At 44.2% G+C, this 13719-nt stretch overlaps 1 protein-coding gene across 3 annotated transcripts; it reads left to right on the forward strand.

Annotated features, from left to right (window-relative positions):
• Positions 1-876: 876 nt before the first annotated feature.
• Positions 877-13043, forward strand: LOC306922582 (cytoplasmic polyadenylation element-binding protein 4-like; the record flags this gene model as incomplete). 3 transcript variants are annotated; one of them, XM_079500283.1, is made up of 12 exons in its annotated part: positions 877-1035; positions 2109-3222; positions 3334-3432; positions 4864-4957; positions 5989-6039; positions 6161-6184; positions 7481-7657; positions 8985-9074; positions 9168-9286; positions 11307-11421; positions 11525-11706; positions 12816-13043. In XM_079500283.1, the coding sequence occupies exons 2-12, from the start codon at positions 2164-2166 to the stop codon at positions 13041-13043; spliced, it is 2238 nt and encodes a 745-aa protein (XP_079356409.1). In that variant the 5' UTR covers positions 877-1035; positions 2109-2163. The 3 variants fall into 3 exon arrangements, with proteins under 3 accessions (XP_079356409.1, XP_079356410.1, XP_079356411.1); XM_079500284.1 differs by having other exon boundaries at positions 4867-4957; XM_079500285.1 differs by lacking the exon at positions 6161-6184.
• Between the last annotated feature and the right edge of the window lie 676 nt (positions 13044-13719).

Below are 13719 nucleotides of genomic sequence, written 5' to 3' on the forward strand. Positions count from 1 at the left end.
GCAACTGCAGAGGGTGTGTGGGTACTGGGTAGAACATTTGCTTTTCAAATGATCTCATCTGCACTGGCTAAAATGTCTTCCGCTCCAAAATGCTATGCACACACACCCACACACACACACACACACACACACACACACACACACACACACACACACATATATATATATATATATATATATATATATATATATATATATATCAGGGCTGCCAACATTGGAGTGTCAGAATTTAGGAGATTTAAAATAGTTTAAAATGATATGCATCACATTATTATTAATCACATTATTATTATTAAATAATGTGATGCATATAATATTATATGCATCACATTATTTAATCGGTTATTTTAAACTCCTGCTGAGGGTATCATCTCAGGCTCCCTCATGAGGGGTTAAACAAATGCCTTTAAGTACCTTAAAGATCATGTATATTTGCACAATACAAAACCTCCTTCCATCATTCTCTCCAGGCGTCCATCGATCCTTATTTGGGAAGAGAGGAACCTCTTGAATACATGTGCCGGCATTCATTGAAAAGGATTCTTTAAAGGGTGACGATTTATACTTTAGTTGCGTGTTGGTGTCGCGCGCGGCGCAGCCGAAAATAGCCAGATCTACAAACTCACAAGGCGTCGCGGCAGCGACGCATTGTGAGTTTGCAGATCTGGCTATTTTTGGTTCGCGCGACACCGGCGCGCAACTAAAGTATAAACTCGTTTTTTTTCCAATGGGGTGTGGTCTCTCAACAAGCGTCCAATCAGACGGCGTTCATGTGTTAAAGTAGGCGGGGCCAGAAAGGGAAACCCTGGCAGCGCTGTGGCTGGTGGTTTACTGGGAGAGAGGGGCGGGGCTTGGAGACGGAAGTGTCTCCCGACTGGCCCACAGCTGTCAACTAGAGGAGGAGAAGAGACCATTTACACACCGGCTCTGCTGCTGCTGTGAGGAAATGCAGAAAACGGAGAAAAGCTAAAAAGAGACATGGCAACAACATCATCATCCAAACGATAAAAAAGGTCATGTCACCAAACTAAAAAGGTAGCTATCGCACGACACCATCGATTACCACCGAGATTATATTTACACGATATTATTATAAGGTCTGTGCAGGGTTTGGGTTGTTGCGGGTTCGGTCGGTCGGTGGTGGTGGTGGTGGGGGGGGGACTGTAAATGATGATGACAAGGATCGTCAGGGCTGTGTGACATTGAACATACAGGACACGAAACCGACGAGGTCGTTTAAAGAGCCATGCACCATTTCACAACTTAGATCGCAGCCGGGTTTGTAGTAGAATTCCTCCGTCAGCCCTGTCGTCGCCGATCGTTGATAATGTTCGCGTCACCCCGTTTAATATTTGAGTAACATTAACGTTTGATCGCCCCCCACCCCCCATAGCAGATGGTTTGCAGATCCATTCCGGGGTGTAGTGGATCTATCTGCTGCAGTCTAGTCTGTCGGTCGGGGCTGCTGGTGGTGGTGGTGATCCGATCCCCGGCCTAGTCCTCGTATGAGCTAGGGAACTACCCTAGATTCTGAACAGACAAGAAGAGACGTCATCAGCATTTTCCACTATTTAAATGGTCGGCGTACGAGGAGGTCATTGCAGAAAAAGCCAGATTTCCACACGGTAGGTGTCCGTGCTTCAGTCGTGCGTCGCGTACACGCACGGTGCAGTGCACGGGGGGGCTTTAAAAATGACCATTGCAATGCGTTGTGTGATTAATAGGACACATGCGAGGAAGGTTGGCGGAGCAGCTGTTAGCTTTAGTGCTAGTCGCAGAACGACCTTTGGAGACGTCGGCTTTACTAGCCCAGGTTGTTAGCTGCCTGCTGGCTAGGTTGGGTTGGGTTGGGTGTTTTTTTTCCTCCGTGGTGTAAAACCGTATATCTTAACGTTACTAAGGCCTCCCATGAACGGCTAAAAGCGAATCAATGATTTAATCTAATTGATTCCATCACAAGACCAGGCTGGGTGCAGCCTTTGCAAAGTCATTGCAAATTGGTAAAGCTTGTTTTTTGAGGCCAAATCATATTGTGCTGTAACAGCCCTTTTTATTTTCTCTTACCCCACTCCTACTCATCCTTGCTGTCCTCTTTACCTACTTTTCAGAATAAAGAAGACAGTAAAAGACAAAAGTCAAGTGAGGATTTACTGGGTTTCATAAATGGGGGACTACGGGTTCGGAGTCCTGGTGAAGAACAGCAGTGGTAACAAATCTGCTTTCCCCGTAAGGATCCCTCCTCACCTCCAACCCCAGCCCCCGAACCCCCCCAGCCCCCCATCCTTCATAAACAACACCTGCTCCACCAATGGGGGCAGTGCTTGGCTGTTTCCTGCTGTAGCCCAACACACTAACATGCAAGATGAGATCCTGGAATCAGACAAGTCCAAGGCCTTGGACCTCCAGGACATGCAGGAGAAGTCTCCGGCCCAGGCCCAGCCTCAGGCTCTCTCACCGGGTCAGCAGGAGGCCGCCGGAGGCCTTGGGGAGCTTGAGGGGTCACTGCCCGATGACGGCTCCCTGGAGAAGGGTTCCCTGGAGAGCAGTAGTGGGAAGGAGAAGCTAAGGATGGAATCTCCAGTGTTGGGTGGCTTTGATTATCAGGACAGCCTGGGTATGGGTACCAGCTGTGCTCAGTCCAGTTCTTCCTCCTCCTCCTTGACCAGCTTCAACAACTGGTCCCCCGCGGTGCCGTCTAACCCTTCCCCAGTGGTGGGGGAGGATGTCGGAGGATTCTTCGGCCCTGCTGGCTCCAACGCCAACGGGCCCCCTATGCTGTTCCAGAACTTCTCCCACCATGCCGGGCCTGGTTTTGGGGGAGGGGCAGGCAGTTTCTCCCCACAGATAGGACCGGTCTCCCAGCACCACCCTCCTCCTCCTCACCCGCAACACTACCACCCACACAATCAAGGGATCCCACCGCAACACCGACGCTCCCCCGCCAGCCCTCACCCTCCACAGCCTTCATTCCCCCAACACCCCCATCGCTCTGGAGCCTTCACCCAGCTGCCCCACCTTGCTCCTGCCCAGAGCAAGCCCCCGTCGCCCTGGGGAAGTTACCAGAGCCCCTCCACCCCGACATCCACTTCCTGGAGCCCTGGCGGGGGCTATGGTGGCTGGGGAGGCACACAAGGTGTTCGGGAGTTCCGCAGGGGGCTCAATGGAGGTGTGGCAGCACTGAATTCCATTTCCCCACTGAAGAAGTCCTTCCCGAACAACCAGGTAAACGAGATTGTCATTTAGACTGGACGAATAATCCCAGTAGGCCATAGTATTAGCATTAACATACAGCTAGTTAATATGCAGAAACTCATGTGTGAAACTGTTCTTCAGGTCCCCTCTCAGAAATACCCCAGAAACAACTCCGGTTTCAACCACAAAGCTTGGATGGAGGACAGTATGAGCCGCAACGATGGTGTTTACCCTTTCCAGGTGAGCTCATTTTTAAGTGTACATTTCCAAGAAAGCAACAACCACCAATGTGCCCTTCAGTTGCAGAGAGACTCCACTCACGAATCCTAAATTAATGTTTGTATCAAAGTCAACACAGTAGCCTTTGTGAGTTGGTGCAGAATGGGATGCAGTAAATGGATCATCTGATCTGAACCATGGCAAATACACAGACAAATTGAAACCTATTGTATGTATATACAATGAGGCTGTTTTTCAATATCATTTTGTGAAACAAGACCTCTGATCACATGGCATCTACAATATCAGTGGTTTTCAACCAGTGGTCCTTGGGGGGGTTCCAGGTTGTCCCCAGCTAAATTATGGAGTTGGTAACCAAATGGACCCACATAGATCTTTAACTCTTGAGAGCGTAAAATCAAACCAAATGGACCCTTGGTTTTATTTTACACTCAAGAGTACACTGCATTAATTGATTTACAAGAATTGGAGAACAATTAGAGAATATAGAATAATTGTTATCTTTGATAACAGCCCCAAACATCTTTGAATATGTTAAAACGGTGACATGTATATGTTTTTCTGTTGTAGGACCTTGGATTGTATAGTTATCTAGTTACATAGTATAGTTATCATGGGCACAATGCAGTATAAGTCCAAATATTGTTGTTCATCTTCATTTGTTGCTTAGAGAATGTTGTTTTTATTTTTATCAATGTTTGCCTGTTGACAAAATATTATCCAACAATAACAAAATATTCTTGGGTCTGAGCTGCTAAATCTCATCATCAAATGGTGGTAAGTTGCTCAAATGCCATACCAATAATGGACCTTGATATGAAATGGGTTGAAAACCAGTGACATAAATGAACACAGTAAATTCTGCCAATAATGAATAAATAAAAACAATGTAATTGTTGAAATTCTGGGAAGGGGAAATGGCCGACGGAAGTTCTTTAGCACAACAAAAATCAATACGTAATCAATATCAGTGTAATCCTATCACCGCCGCCGGTAGGCGGCGACGGTGGAAAAAAGTACCAGGACTTGTTTTATTAGATGTTAGCAGAATCGTATTTGATTAAATGTGGTTGAACATAGAAGCAACAAATACTGATGATGGACAATGCTTTAACTTGTAACATCCATATAACCGAAGATGTTTTGGTGATTGAGCCACACACGCGCACACACACACACTATGTCTCCGTTTAAGCCATTTAAGCCTTATATTCTTTGGCATGCTCACAACACATCAGTTAATTTAGAAAATACTTGCCTATAATGACAAATGCCAAAAATAGGTTGAAAGTGGTTAAAGGATAAGTTGATGTTTCTTTTTTGCTTTTTCATCCACTATTAGCATCAGTGATCTGTGTCTGTTGCTGTTTTTTCTTCTTTCTGTAACGAGTGGGAACAGCAAAGGCTAATCGTTGTCTTCCTCTTCTCCAGCAGGAGAGAACGCGCTCCTTTGATGGTTTCAGTATGCATTCTCTGGAGAACTCATTGATTGACATTATGAGGGCTGAGCAGGATTCCTTGAAAGGTTGGTTGGTTCCCACACTAAAAAAGAAAAGCAATGATGGGATGTGTATTCTAATTCCACCACCGTAGGTACTGTGAATGCGGGCAGGCAATGCCACGGAAAGAATGGGGGAATCAGAAACCTGTCTTTAATATTCATGGTTTTGTGCTGAGATGCGGACTTCATTGTATGCATACGGTCTCTGTAATGGAGACTGATTATTTGATGTCAGTTCGGCAAGGATATCGTGCTGAATCAGCCTTTTACGCTAATGCACAATGAAGCCTTAGTTAAGATGCTCTGAGAGTGGTGGGAGTGCACACACAGTACACTTCTGTACTCTGTTTTAACTTGTGATATTACCCCCCCCCCCCCCCCCCCCCCACACACACACACACACACACACACACACACACACACAGACTCTCCAGTTAGAACAAAAAATATTTTCTTGTCACAGGAAAACATCCTGCTAAATCTAGAGTCTTAAAGAATGCTAATCTGGGCCTGTTGATACAAGCAATTTAATGAGTGCAACTGGTCTCTCCTGATCGCGTCGATGATGATTTGCTGCCAGTCATTTACTGTATGACTCTGTCATGACAGTAATGTAGCTGCTGAAATTCCTACTGTATGTAATCAAGAACCTACTCATGTGACTACTCCACTTCCACATTTGTCAAGGTTAAAAGCAAGTCATGCAGTTATTTCCAGGGTGATTTTACACATTTCATTCATTATACCACTACATATAGGATGTTTGCTACTTTCAGGGTGCAGTGTCATGATCTTCGGATGAATTTCAGCACTACTGGATTTTATTTCATATCCTGATTCTAAACTGTAATTTGTACAGCTATTGTCCATTATCCCAGACATACAAAGAGTAAATCACACCCATCCATTTCAACATAATCTTAGTTGGTTATTGAGCTGCTTGGATTTCAGGGAAGAAATGGATTATTGGCTCTCGGGGTGGGGTCTCTGATTGCATAAGACTGTGCAAGATTGTGTTGCCCTCTGTTTCAAATTTCTTATGTTGCTTCATCTAGGTCGCTACGGTTTCTCTCACCAGGGTGGAGACGGCCCTTTACCCATGAATGGTATGTAAATTACATGCCTAAACATATTTGTAATAGTGTAGTGTTGATTTATAATCTCTTGTATCTTAAAAACAACAAAGTCCCTGTTGTCAAATAGTGTTTTGTGTTGTTTTACACGCAGCTAGGAGTTATGGCAGACGACGAGGTAAAGCTTGTAAATGTGCTTGTCTTGTTTTTTTCTGTAATGCTATTTGCAAAGCGGCCACCACACCTCACATGCTGACTCTGGTTTGGCCTGTGTGTGTTTGTCTGCTGATTTGTTGATTGTCACTGCTTATTCTGCCTTCAAATGTTGTCTGGTTTTGACCTCTTGTTCTGCTGGGTCTGTAATATGCCTTAGTCTCTAGAGACAGACTGTTGGCCCACACAATCTTCAAATGCTTCCGCCTAAAGGCTGCAGCATACTACAAACAACGGCAAACTGTTTTCTGTTCGGGCAGGGTTTCCCGAACCAAAGAAAGTGTTTTATGCTCGATGTGGCTCCGCATTGTGTTCTGAACAGTAGACCCGCCACCGCGTACAGTCAGAATCGGAACTTTAACAACTTTATTGTCAACTCAAAATTTGAAAGTTTTTGTTATTGGGAAGAAGGGGTCAAGGGGAAGACGGGAGGTGCCGGTGAATTTGTGTTTGGTTAGGCAGTTCTTCTTGCACATCTAAGATTTCTAACCAGCCCATGGGCAAGGCACTGACTAAGCTTTCCGTAGTTTTCTTCGGCAGGTCAATAAAATGACTTTCTTGTTCGGTTGGTGTATGCTGCAGCCTAACAGACTCTATACACTGGAAGCACTGAAAATGTGTAGAAAATAAAATGGATGACCTGCCCCACCCACACTTCTGTTTCACCTTTGCAGTCGCATAAATAATTCCTACTTTAAATCAAATTGGTCAAAGCCTATCTTCGTAGCTTGCTACTTGGCTTCAGAAATATATTTTTTATATTATGAAATATATTTTCATAAACGAAAATGACAGTTGACAACTTCATGTCTCAAAGTTAAAGGGGTGCATGTCTTTGGTCCGACGTACTAACAGTCCGACACGCAATAGTCCGACACCCTAACCTAACCCTAACCACACGCAGAAGCCACGGGTGAGTCTTAACCGGCCACGGATGTCGGACTATTGGTACGTCGGAGTAACGCATGCCCCCCAAGTTCGAGACTCTAGCATTCGAAGATTGTGGAAGAGTTGTCTGACTCGAGAGACTAGATGTATGTCTTTTAAGGGTTGCTTGTCAAGAGGTAGAAGTGATAATGATTCTAATTCTGTTGCATCAAAATTAAATCATTGCCTGCTCATGTATGTACTTTCTTGATGTTGAGATTTTGTTTGTGTGTAGAAATGCCTTTGTCGTTGATTTTCAAACCAATCGGGTCTTATTAAGTTGTTTGAACCCTGGTAGTAGTAAGCCAATGTGTCACTGTCTCCCCCCCACCAGGCCATTCCTCTCTGTTCCCCCTGGAGGATGAGCGCTCCTTTGGAGAAGAGGACTCAGGCGACCAGGGTCTTGCTGGCCTTGGCTCCGCCCACTGCTTCCCTCATCTCAATGGGGAGCGTGTGGAACGATACTCGCGCAAGGTGTTTGTGGGCGGGCTTCCCCCAGACATAGATGAAGGTACAGGCTCATATTCATACTTCACATACACTACTGTAACCTTGATTGATTTTCTTTCTTATCATTATTGTTATGTCTGCTCTGTCTCTAAACAGTGATACAGTCATGCAAATCAATGGACTAGCATTCCCTGACTCCCAACATGTTTGCATGCAAAAAACAGTTCAAGAGATTTAGACATTTAGAAGTCAGGATGACAATGAATATTGACACCAAATACATTTATTTAATATTTATATAGTATGACTGCAGTGTGCCGGGTCATTGTACTAGGCTAAAACTATGTGCAACATATCATGGAATCCCTAGGTAGCGGGGACATTCTCTTGAGTGTACAGGGTTTGATGAGGGACCAGGTAGGGCTGGGCCAAAATTTTCGGGCCTGTTGAGAACTCTAGTTTTCGCTAGCTGCCGGGCGCGGCTGCACTAATAACTTTGGGGCAGGCCCGTCTAGAGTTTGACTGGACGATATCAGTCAAAAGGGAGACATCGAAGAGGAAGGATGGATGGGGAAGGATCAACATATGGAATGTCAGAACCGGTTCTGACATATATCCATATATGGAGATCTAAGGGTTTGAGGTCAGATGTAGAGTTGCTGGCCAATATTGATGACATCTGGGATCTCCATATATGGGCTTAATTGCGACAGCAGGTCTCCTTTACTATGACATCAGGGATCCCTGATGATGTCACGTGACGAGACCATCTATGGGGATAATAAGGGGTGAGTCGTGACTGACTGAAATGGACGATTTCAACTTCATAGTAAATGCGAACTGCGGTCGCAAAAAATAGTAGTAGTATTATTATCATTGACTCACCAAAATCTGAAGATACCCTGGTATAGTATTTTGAACCTGCATCCCAGTTAGTTCAAACAAAATGTGCAATCAAGCTCCAAAATCCAAATGCATACCTACGGTATTTTGTGCCCCACTTTATATAATAGGATCTCTACAACATTGTCATTTAATACAATGTAACTAGCTCATATGCAGTTGTTGGAGGTCTCCCTATTTGTCCATGGTGGCTGACGTCAAAGTTATTTGAAGCCAGATTGACTGACGTCAAAGTTATTTGACGCCAGATTGGACAGTAGTCTATTTAGACCTGAGGCTGATTTTAAAACCGCTTAAACTGTTTTCTGAAAAGCGTACAAATGTTCTCCATTGGGAGACTTGAGGGTTGTAGCTTCATAGAGAGGCATTGGTCAGCCAACGATGATCAATTTGAATGTTAATAGTAATTTAGTAAGTGATTTGTGACAACTGATTTCATGGTAATAACATACAGTAATTGATTCTTGATTTCTTGCCTCAATCAGATGAAATCACTGCCAGTTTCCGTCGATTTGGACATTTGTTTGTGGACTGGCCACACAAGGCGGAGAGCAAGTCCTATTTTCCTCCTAAGGGTGAGTTGCTGTGCTGTAGCATATTGAGTCCATAAAATATTGAGGATGAGAGTGCAAGTCATATATCGTCTTCTCAAACTCTCACCTCCCTAGGTTATGCGTTCTTGCTGTTTCAAGATGAGAGCTCTGTTCAGGCTCTGATTGATGCTTGCATTGAGGAGGATGGCAAGCTCTACCTGTGTGTCTCCAGCCCAACCATCAAAGACAAGCCTGTGAGTATCATTCTGTATGCTAGTATAGCCCTAGATGCCAGCCAACAAATGTGTTCATTTAATGCTGAGCATGTACAAATGGACCTGTAAAGTGTTAATCCGTAAGTGCGGATTTGGCTGTGTACCTGTCTGGAAACTGATACTGTATTTTAAAATCGATGCGTTGAAATAACGTGACTCAAATTTCTTCCCGCTGTCTTGCACCTAAAATGGCTGCCATGGTAGTTTAGTAACATTGGGCCTCATTCACTCTGTGCTAAACCACTTTAATCCTGGTGTCCATGTTTTGGACAATTTCAAATTCTTTCAAGCTTTCAAACCCCCCCCCCCCCCCCAACAGTAAATGGACCCTAATGGAGTGCTGTGAGCTTCGATCATCTATTTTCTATCTACTATTCGTCATATTATATAGGGCTCAAATGATTAACACTGCGTAGGCTACAAACAATTTATGCACATTTAATTTGTTCTTACTCTACAAACTAATTCAGTGTTTCATAATAAGGAATTTATAATCATTATTCAACGTATTAATTCATTAGAAGCATATGTATTTGACTTGTTGCCACTCTTAGTGTTAAATGGGGAACAGACAATGTATGTGGACTTTTGCCTTTCATAGTGCTGCAATGTATTAATTCCCAAAACCTACTAACTGACATAGTCAATATTTCCATGGACAGATGCATGTAGTGGAGACGTCCGTCCGCATAATTCTTTAGCGTCTATGAATTGGGCTATTAATTCTCTAATCTCTACCGTGACCAACTCCACCCCCTTGTTCTCTCATGCCGACTCCTGTGAAGGCATGTCCAGACAGGTTCTCTCACTTCTCTCTCTCCAGTGTATGCGATTCCCAGGTCGGTTTCTTTTCTTTTTGTCGCTCATTTTTATTTAATGCAACGCCCTGTGTATGGGCCAAGGTTTTACAACAAATGCATGGGTTTTTACATCACTTGGTGAGGTTATGATGCACGCCAGAGCGAGCTGCTAGACGAGCGAGTGAGCAACTGATGGCTTATCGCGACATAGGTGAAACAATTAACAGTCACCCACACTCTCTGTGCCTCAGCCAATCAGAGATTGGGGGTGGGGTTTTGCGTTGGGAATAGCATGCACTCATCTTTCCACCATCCTCTGAGAGCACGCTGGTGTTCTCGTTGGGCCATGGTATTATGCTAATAAGAATGATCCAGATTCACCAACATAAGTATGTGTAATTACCCAAGTGGCTGGTGGTACATTTGCTAATTTACCTGACAGTAATTTACCTGTTCACAAACTAAGATTATGTAATCTATACACATAATAGTGAATTGACTATATTCACACAGCTACCATTTTGCTCTCATGTCATATTTACGGGTTGGGAAGAAATGTCACCCTCTTGGGCTGGCATTGCATTAACTTAATAGCAAAATGGCTGCCATGTGACTATGGTGAAATAACTGTCAATTTGAACAAAAGATAATTACTAAATAAATGTACTCCTTCCATGCTCACAATCATACGTAGCTTGCAGAGTTAGTTCAGTCAGATATACTTGAGGGGCTCATTCAGTGTTATTCAATACCTACAGCCACATTTGCTGACATGGCAATCAGCTGACCAATTGGGTGGGGTATTTAAGCTCACTTAAGTCTGGATTCTTCCTGCGTTCCTTCATCTGCATACTGTATGCGTTACTGGTGGTGTTATGCACTGTTTGCTCCCGCCACCACCCCAGCACCACTGGTGGGCTCTGCTTTTCTGTTCCCCATGGGGGTGTTGTTGTTCTATCTCCCTGCTCTTAATGCTTAATGATGGTTGTATAATTGTGCCGAGCAGGGAGAAAAATGTAGCAGAGCCGAACGCCAAGATAAAATGTTATATGCACACTTGTATTCTCATTCTATAATATTTGTTCAATCTATTCGGGAGTTATCTGACTGAAATGTAAACTATGCTCACTGTAGAAACGACTGAGTGAGAAGAATAAATTAATAAATGAGTTTTGTGGTTCTGTGTTTTTGTTCTACAGGTCCAGATTCGGCCCTGGAACTTGAATGACAGTGACTTTGTAATGGACGGCTCTCAGCCTCTGGACCCGAGGAAGACAATCTTTGTTGGGGGTGTCCCTCGTCCTCTGCGTGCAGGTAGTGGTACCCTCATGTCAACCCCTGGAAGGGGGCTTCACCCATGTCATGGATGTGTGTTGTCAGTTGGCATAATGCTTGTGTTTATGTTCTGTCATTCCAGTGGAACTTGCTATGATCATGGACCGTCTGTATGGAGGTGTATGCTATGCAGGAATTGACACGGATCCAGAGCTTAAATATCCGAAAGGGGCAGGTCGAGTGGCCTTCTCCAATCAGCAGAGCTACATTGCAGCCATCAGTGCTCGATTCGTTCAGCTGCAGCACGGGGAGATTGATAAACGGGTGAGTTGATGCCCACATCAACCGGTGTTAGGGCGGTAGTGTTTCATGTCTGAAACGACATGCACATCAGGGTGTTCAGAAGATATTAATCACATTCATTCATATTAATCACATTTATTAATTTATTAAAACATTGTTCAGTTTTCAGTCCAGAGCACTCACTCCACTCTCTGTGCACATGCTATGGTTCAGTCATCGAGCCATCCATCTGCTTCCCGGTCAAACTACTCTCACTTTACTGGCCATAGGGCTATCCGTGATCCCATATAATTGCGAACATGCATGGGTAGAAAATTGCAGACTGAGTGGCCATGTTGGTGTCAGACTATAAATAAGCCAACTTCCAAACCTTTTTTATTGAGATCCGGGCATTTGGGGCCAGCCCTAAATTTGCTCATCCTGACCGGGACTCCATATAGAACAGATCTGAGCCTGTAACGTGTTTGTGTGCCTGATGCGTCTTCTCGTAGACTCTTATTGGGTTGTCTTGTCAAATTAAGCAAAGCTAGCTAGGTTTGCCGTTCACTTTTTAAAACCATTTAAAGAACTGTAATAACTGATTCCTATAGTATCGGTATGCAACTCGGACAGTGTGCTTGTCGATGTACAAGGCCAACGTCTGCCCTGTGTTAGTACTCGCTCGCCTGACGGCTTACTTGGCCAAGCGTCATGAGCCTCAAGGCTTCACTGTCACCATGCCAGTCGCCTGCCTACCTTAATGTTCAGAAGTGTGCTCTGCTACCTCCTGCTAAACCATGTCCACCCGGGTAAATTGTGATTACTCAGCCCTTCCGCTTTAACCACTTTAAACCTGGCATCCCTATTTTGGGCATGTCATGGGTGAAAATTCAGAAGAAGCCTAGGCCTATATACTAATTTATAATCCGTCATACGCTGGTGTTGTGACTGTGGCAGAAGTAGCAGATCTACAAGCATCACGACGCGTTGTGACATTGCAGATTGCATCACGCGTTGTGACCTTGTAGATTGCCTATTTTCGCTAGGCAAATGCCATAGTACGACAAAGTACATTCGGGCTAAGGGCTTGATACTTCCTCTGTACCGTCATATATCCTCAACTCTTCCTTGTCTTGGCTCCTCCCTCCCAGGTGGAAGTGAAGCCATATGTCCTGGACGACCAGCTCTGTGATGAATGCCAGGGCACCCGCTGTGGGGGGAAGTTTGCTCCGTTCTTCTGCGCCAACGTGACCTGCCTGCAGTACTACTGTGAATACTGCTGGGCTGCCATCCACTCCCGAGCCGGCCGTGAGTTCCACAAACCCCTGGTGAAAGAGGGAGGTGACCGGCCCAGACACATCTCCTTCCGCTGGAACTAAGGAGAGAGGGGGAGGGGGATGGGAGGGAGAGAATGTGGGAAGGGGGGTGGGGGTACTTAGGATAGGGCTATGATATAGAAAATAAATGCACTTTTTCTTTTTGCTGGTTCCTTTAAGTTAAAAAAAATCTTTAAAGCTTAATTTTATTTTATTTAATTATTTTTAAATTGGGCCTTCTAAAGAAAAAAGTAAACGCTAAGAAAAATAGTGGAATCCCATTTATGTTTTGGAATTTTTAAGTTAAAGTATGCATGAATATATGGATGCATTAGATTTGGAATTAGATGTTTTCTGACTTGACTGTACTTTGTTTTCTTGCATTATTAGCTGGTAAAGCTGCTTACATTTGTTGTCAAGAGTAACATAAAATTTGAGTGAGGTTTGTCGTACCTGAACCAGTATAATGACTTAAGGAAGTTGCGTTAGGGAGGAAAAGAGTGCATTTTGTTGCTTTTCGCATGCAGGTTTAGAGAACAACTGTATCGCTAACCAAAGGTTGAGTGCAACTGGTTGAATTGATAGAGAGTGGGGAAACACTATTACAGATGGTTGGACATAATAAAATTTTCAGGCCGCTCAGAGTATATCATCACGCTGCGTGGCAAAACAAAATCTCTCCTCTGTCTGGCATGCGTTTATAGATTGCTGGCGTGACTTTGTAGGTCTTGGTTTAAAA

The sequence above is a fragment of the Electrona antarctica genome (genome assembly GCF_951216825.1).
Source record: "Electrona antarctica genome assembly, chromosome: 1".
In the NCBI taxonomy this organism is placed as follows: domain Eukaryota; kingdom Metazoa; phylum Chordata; class Actinopteri; order Myctophiformes; family Myctophidae; genus Electrona; species Electrona antarctica.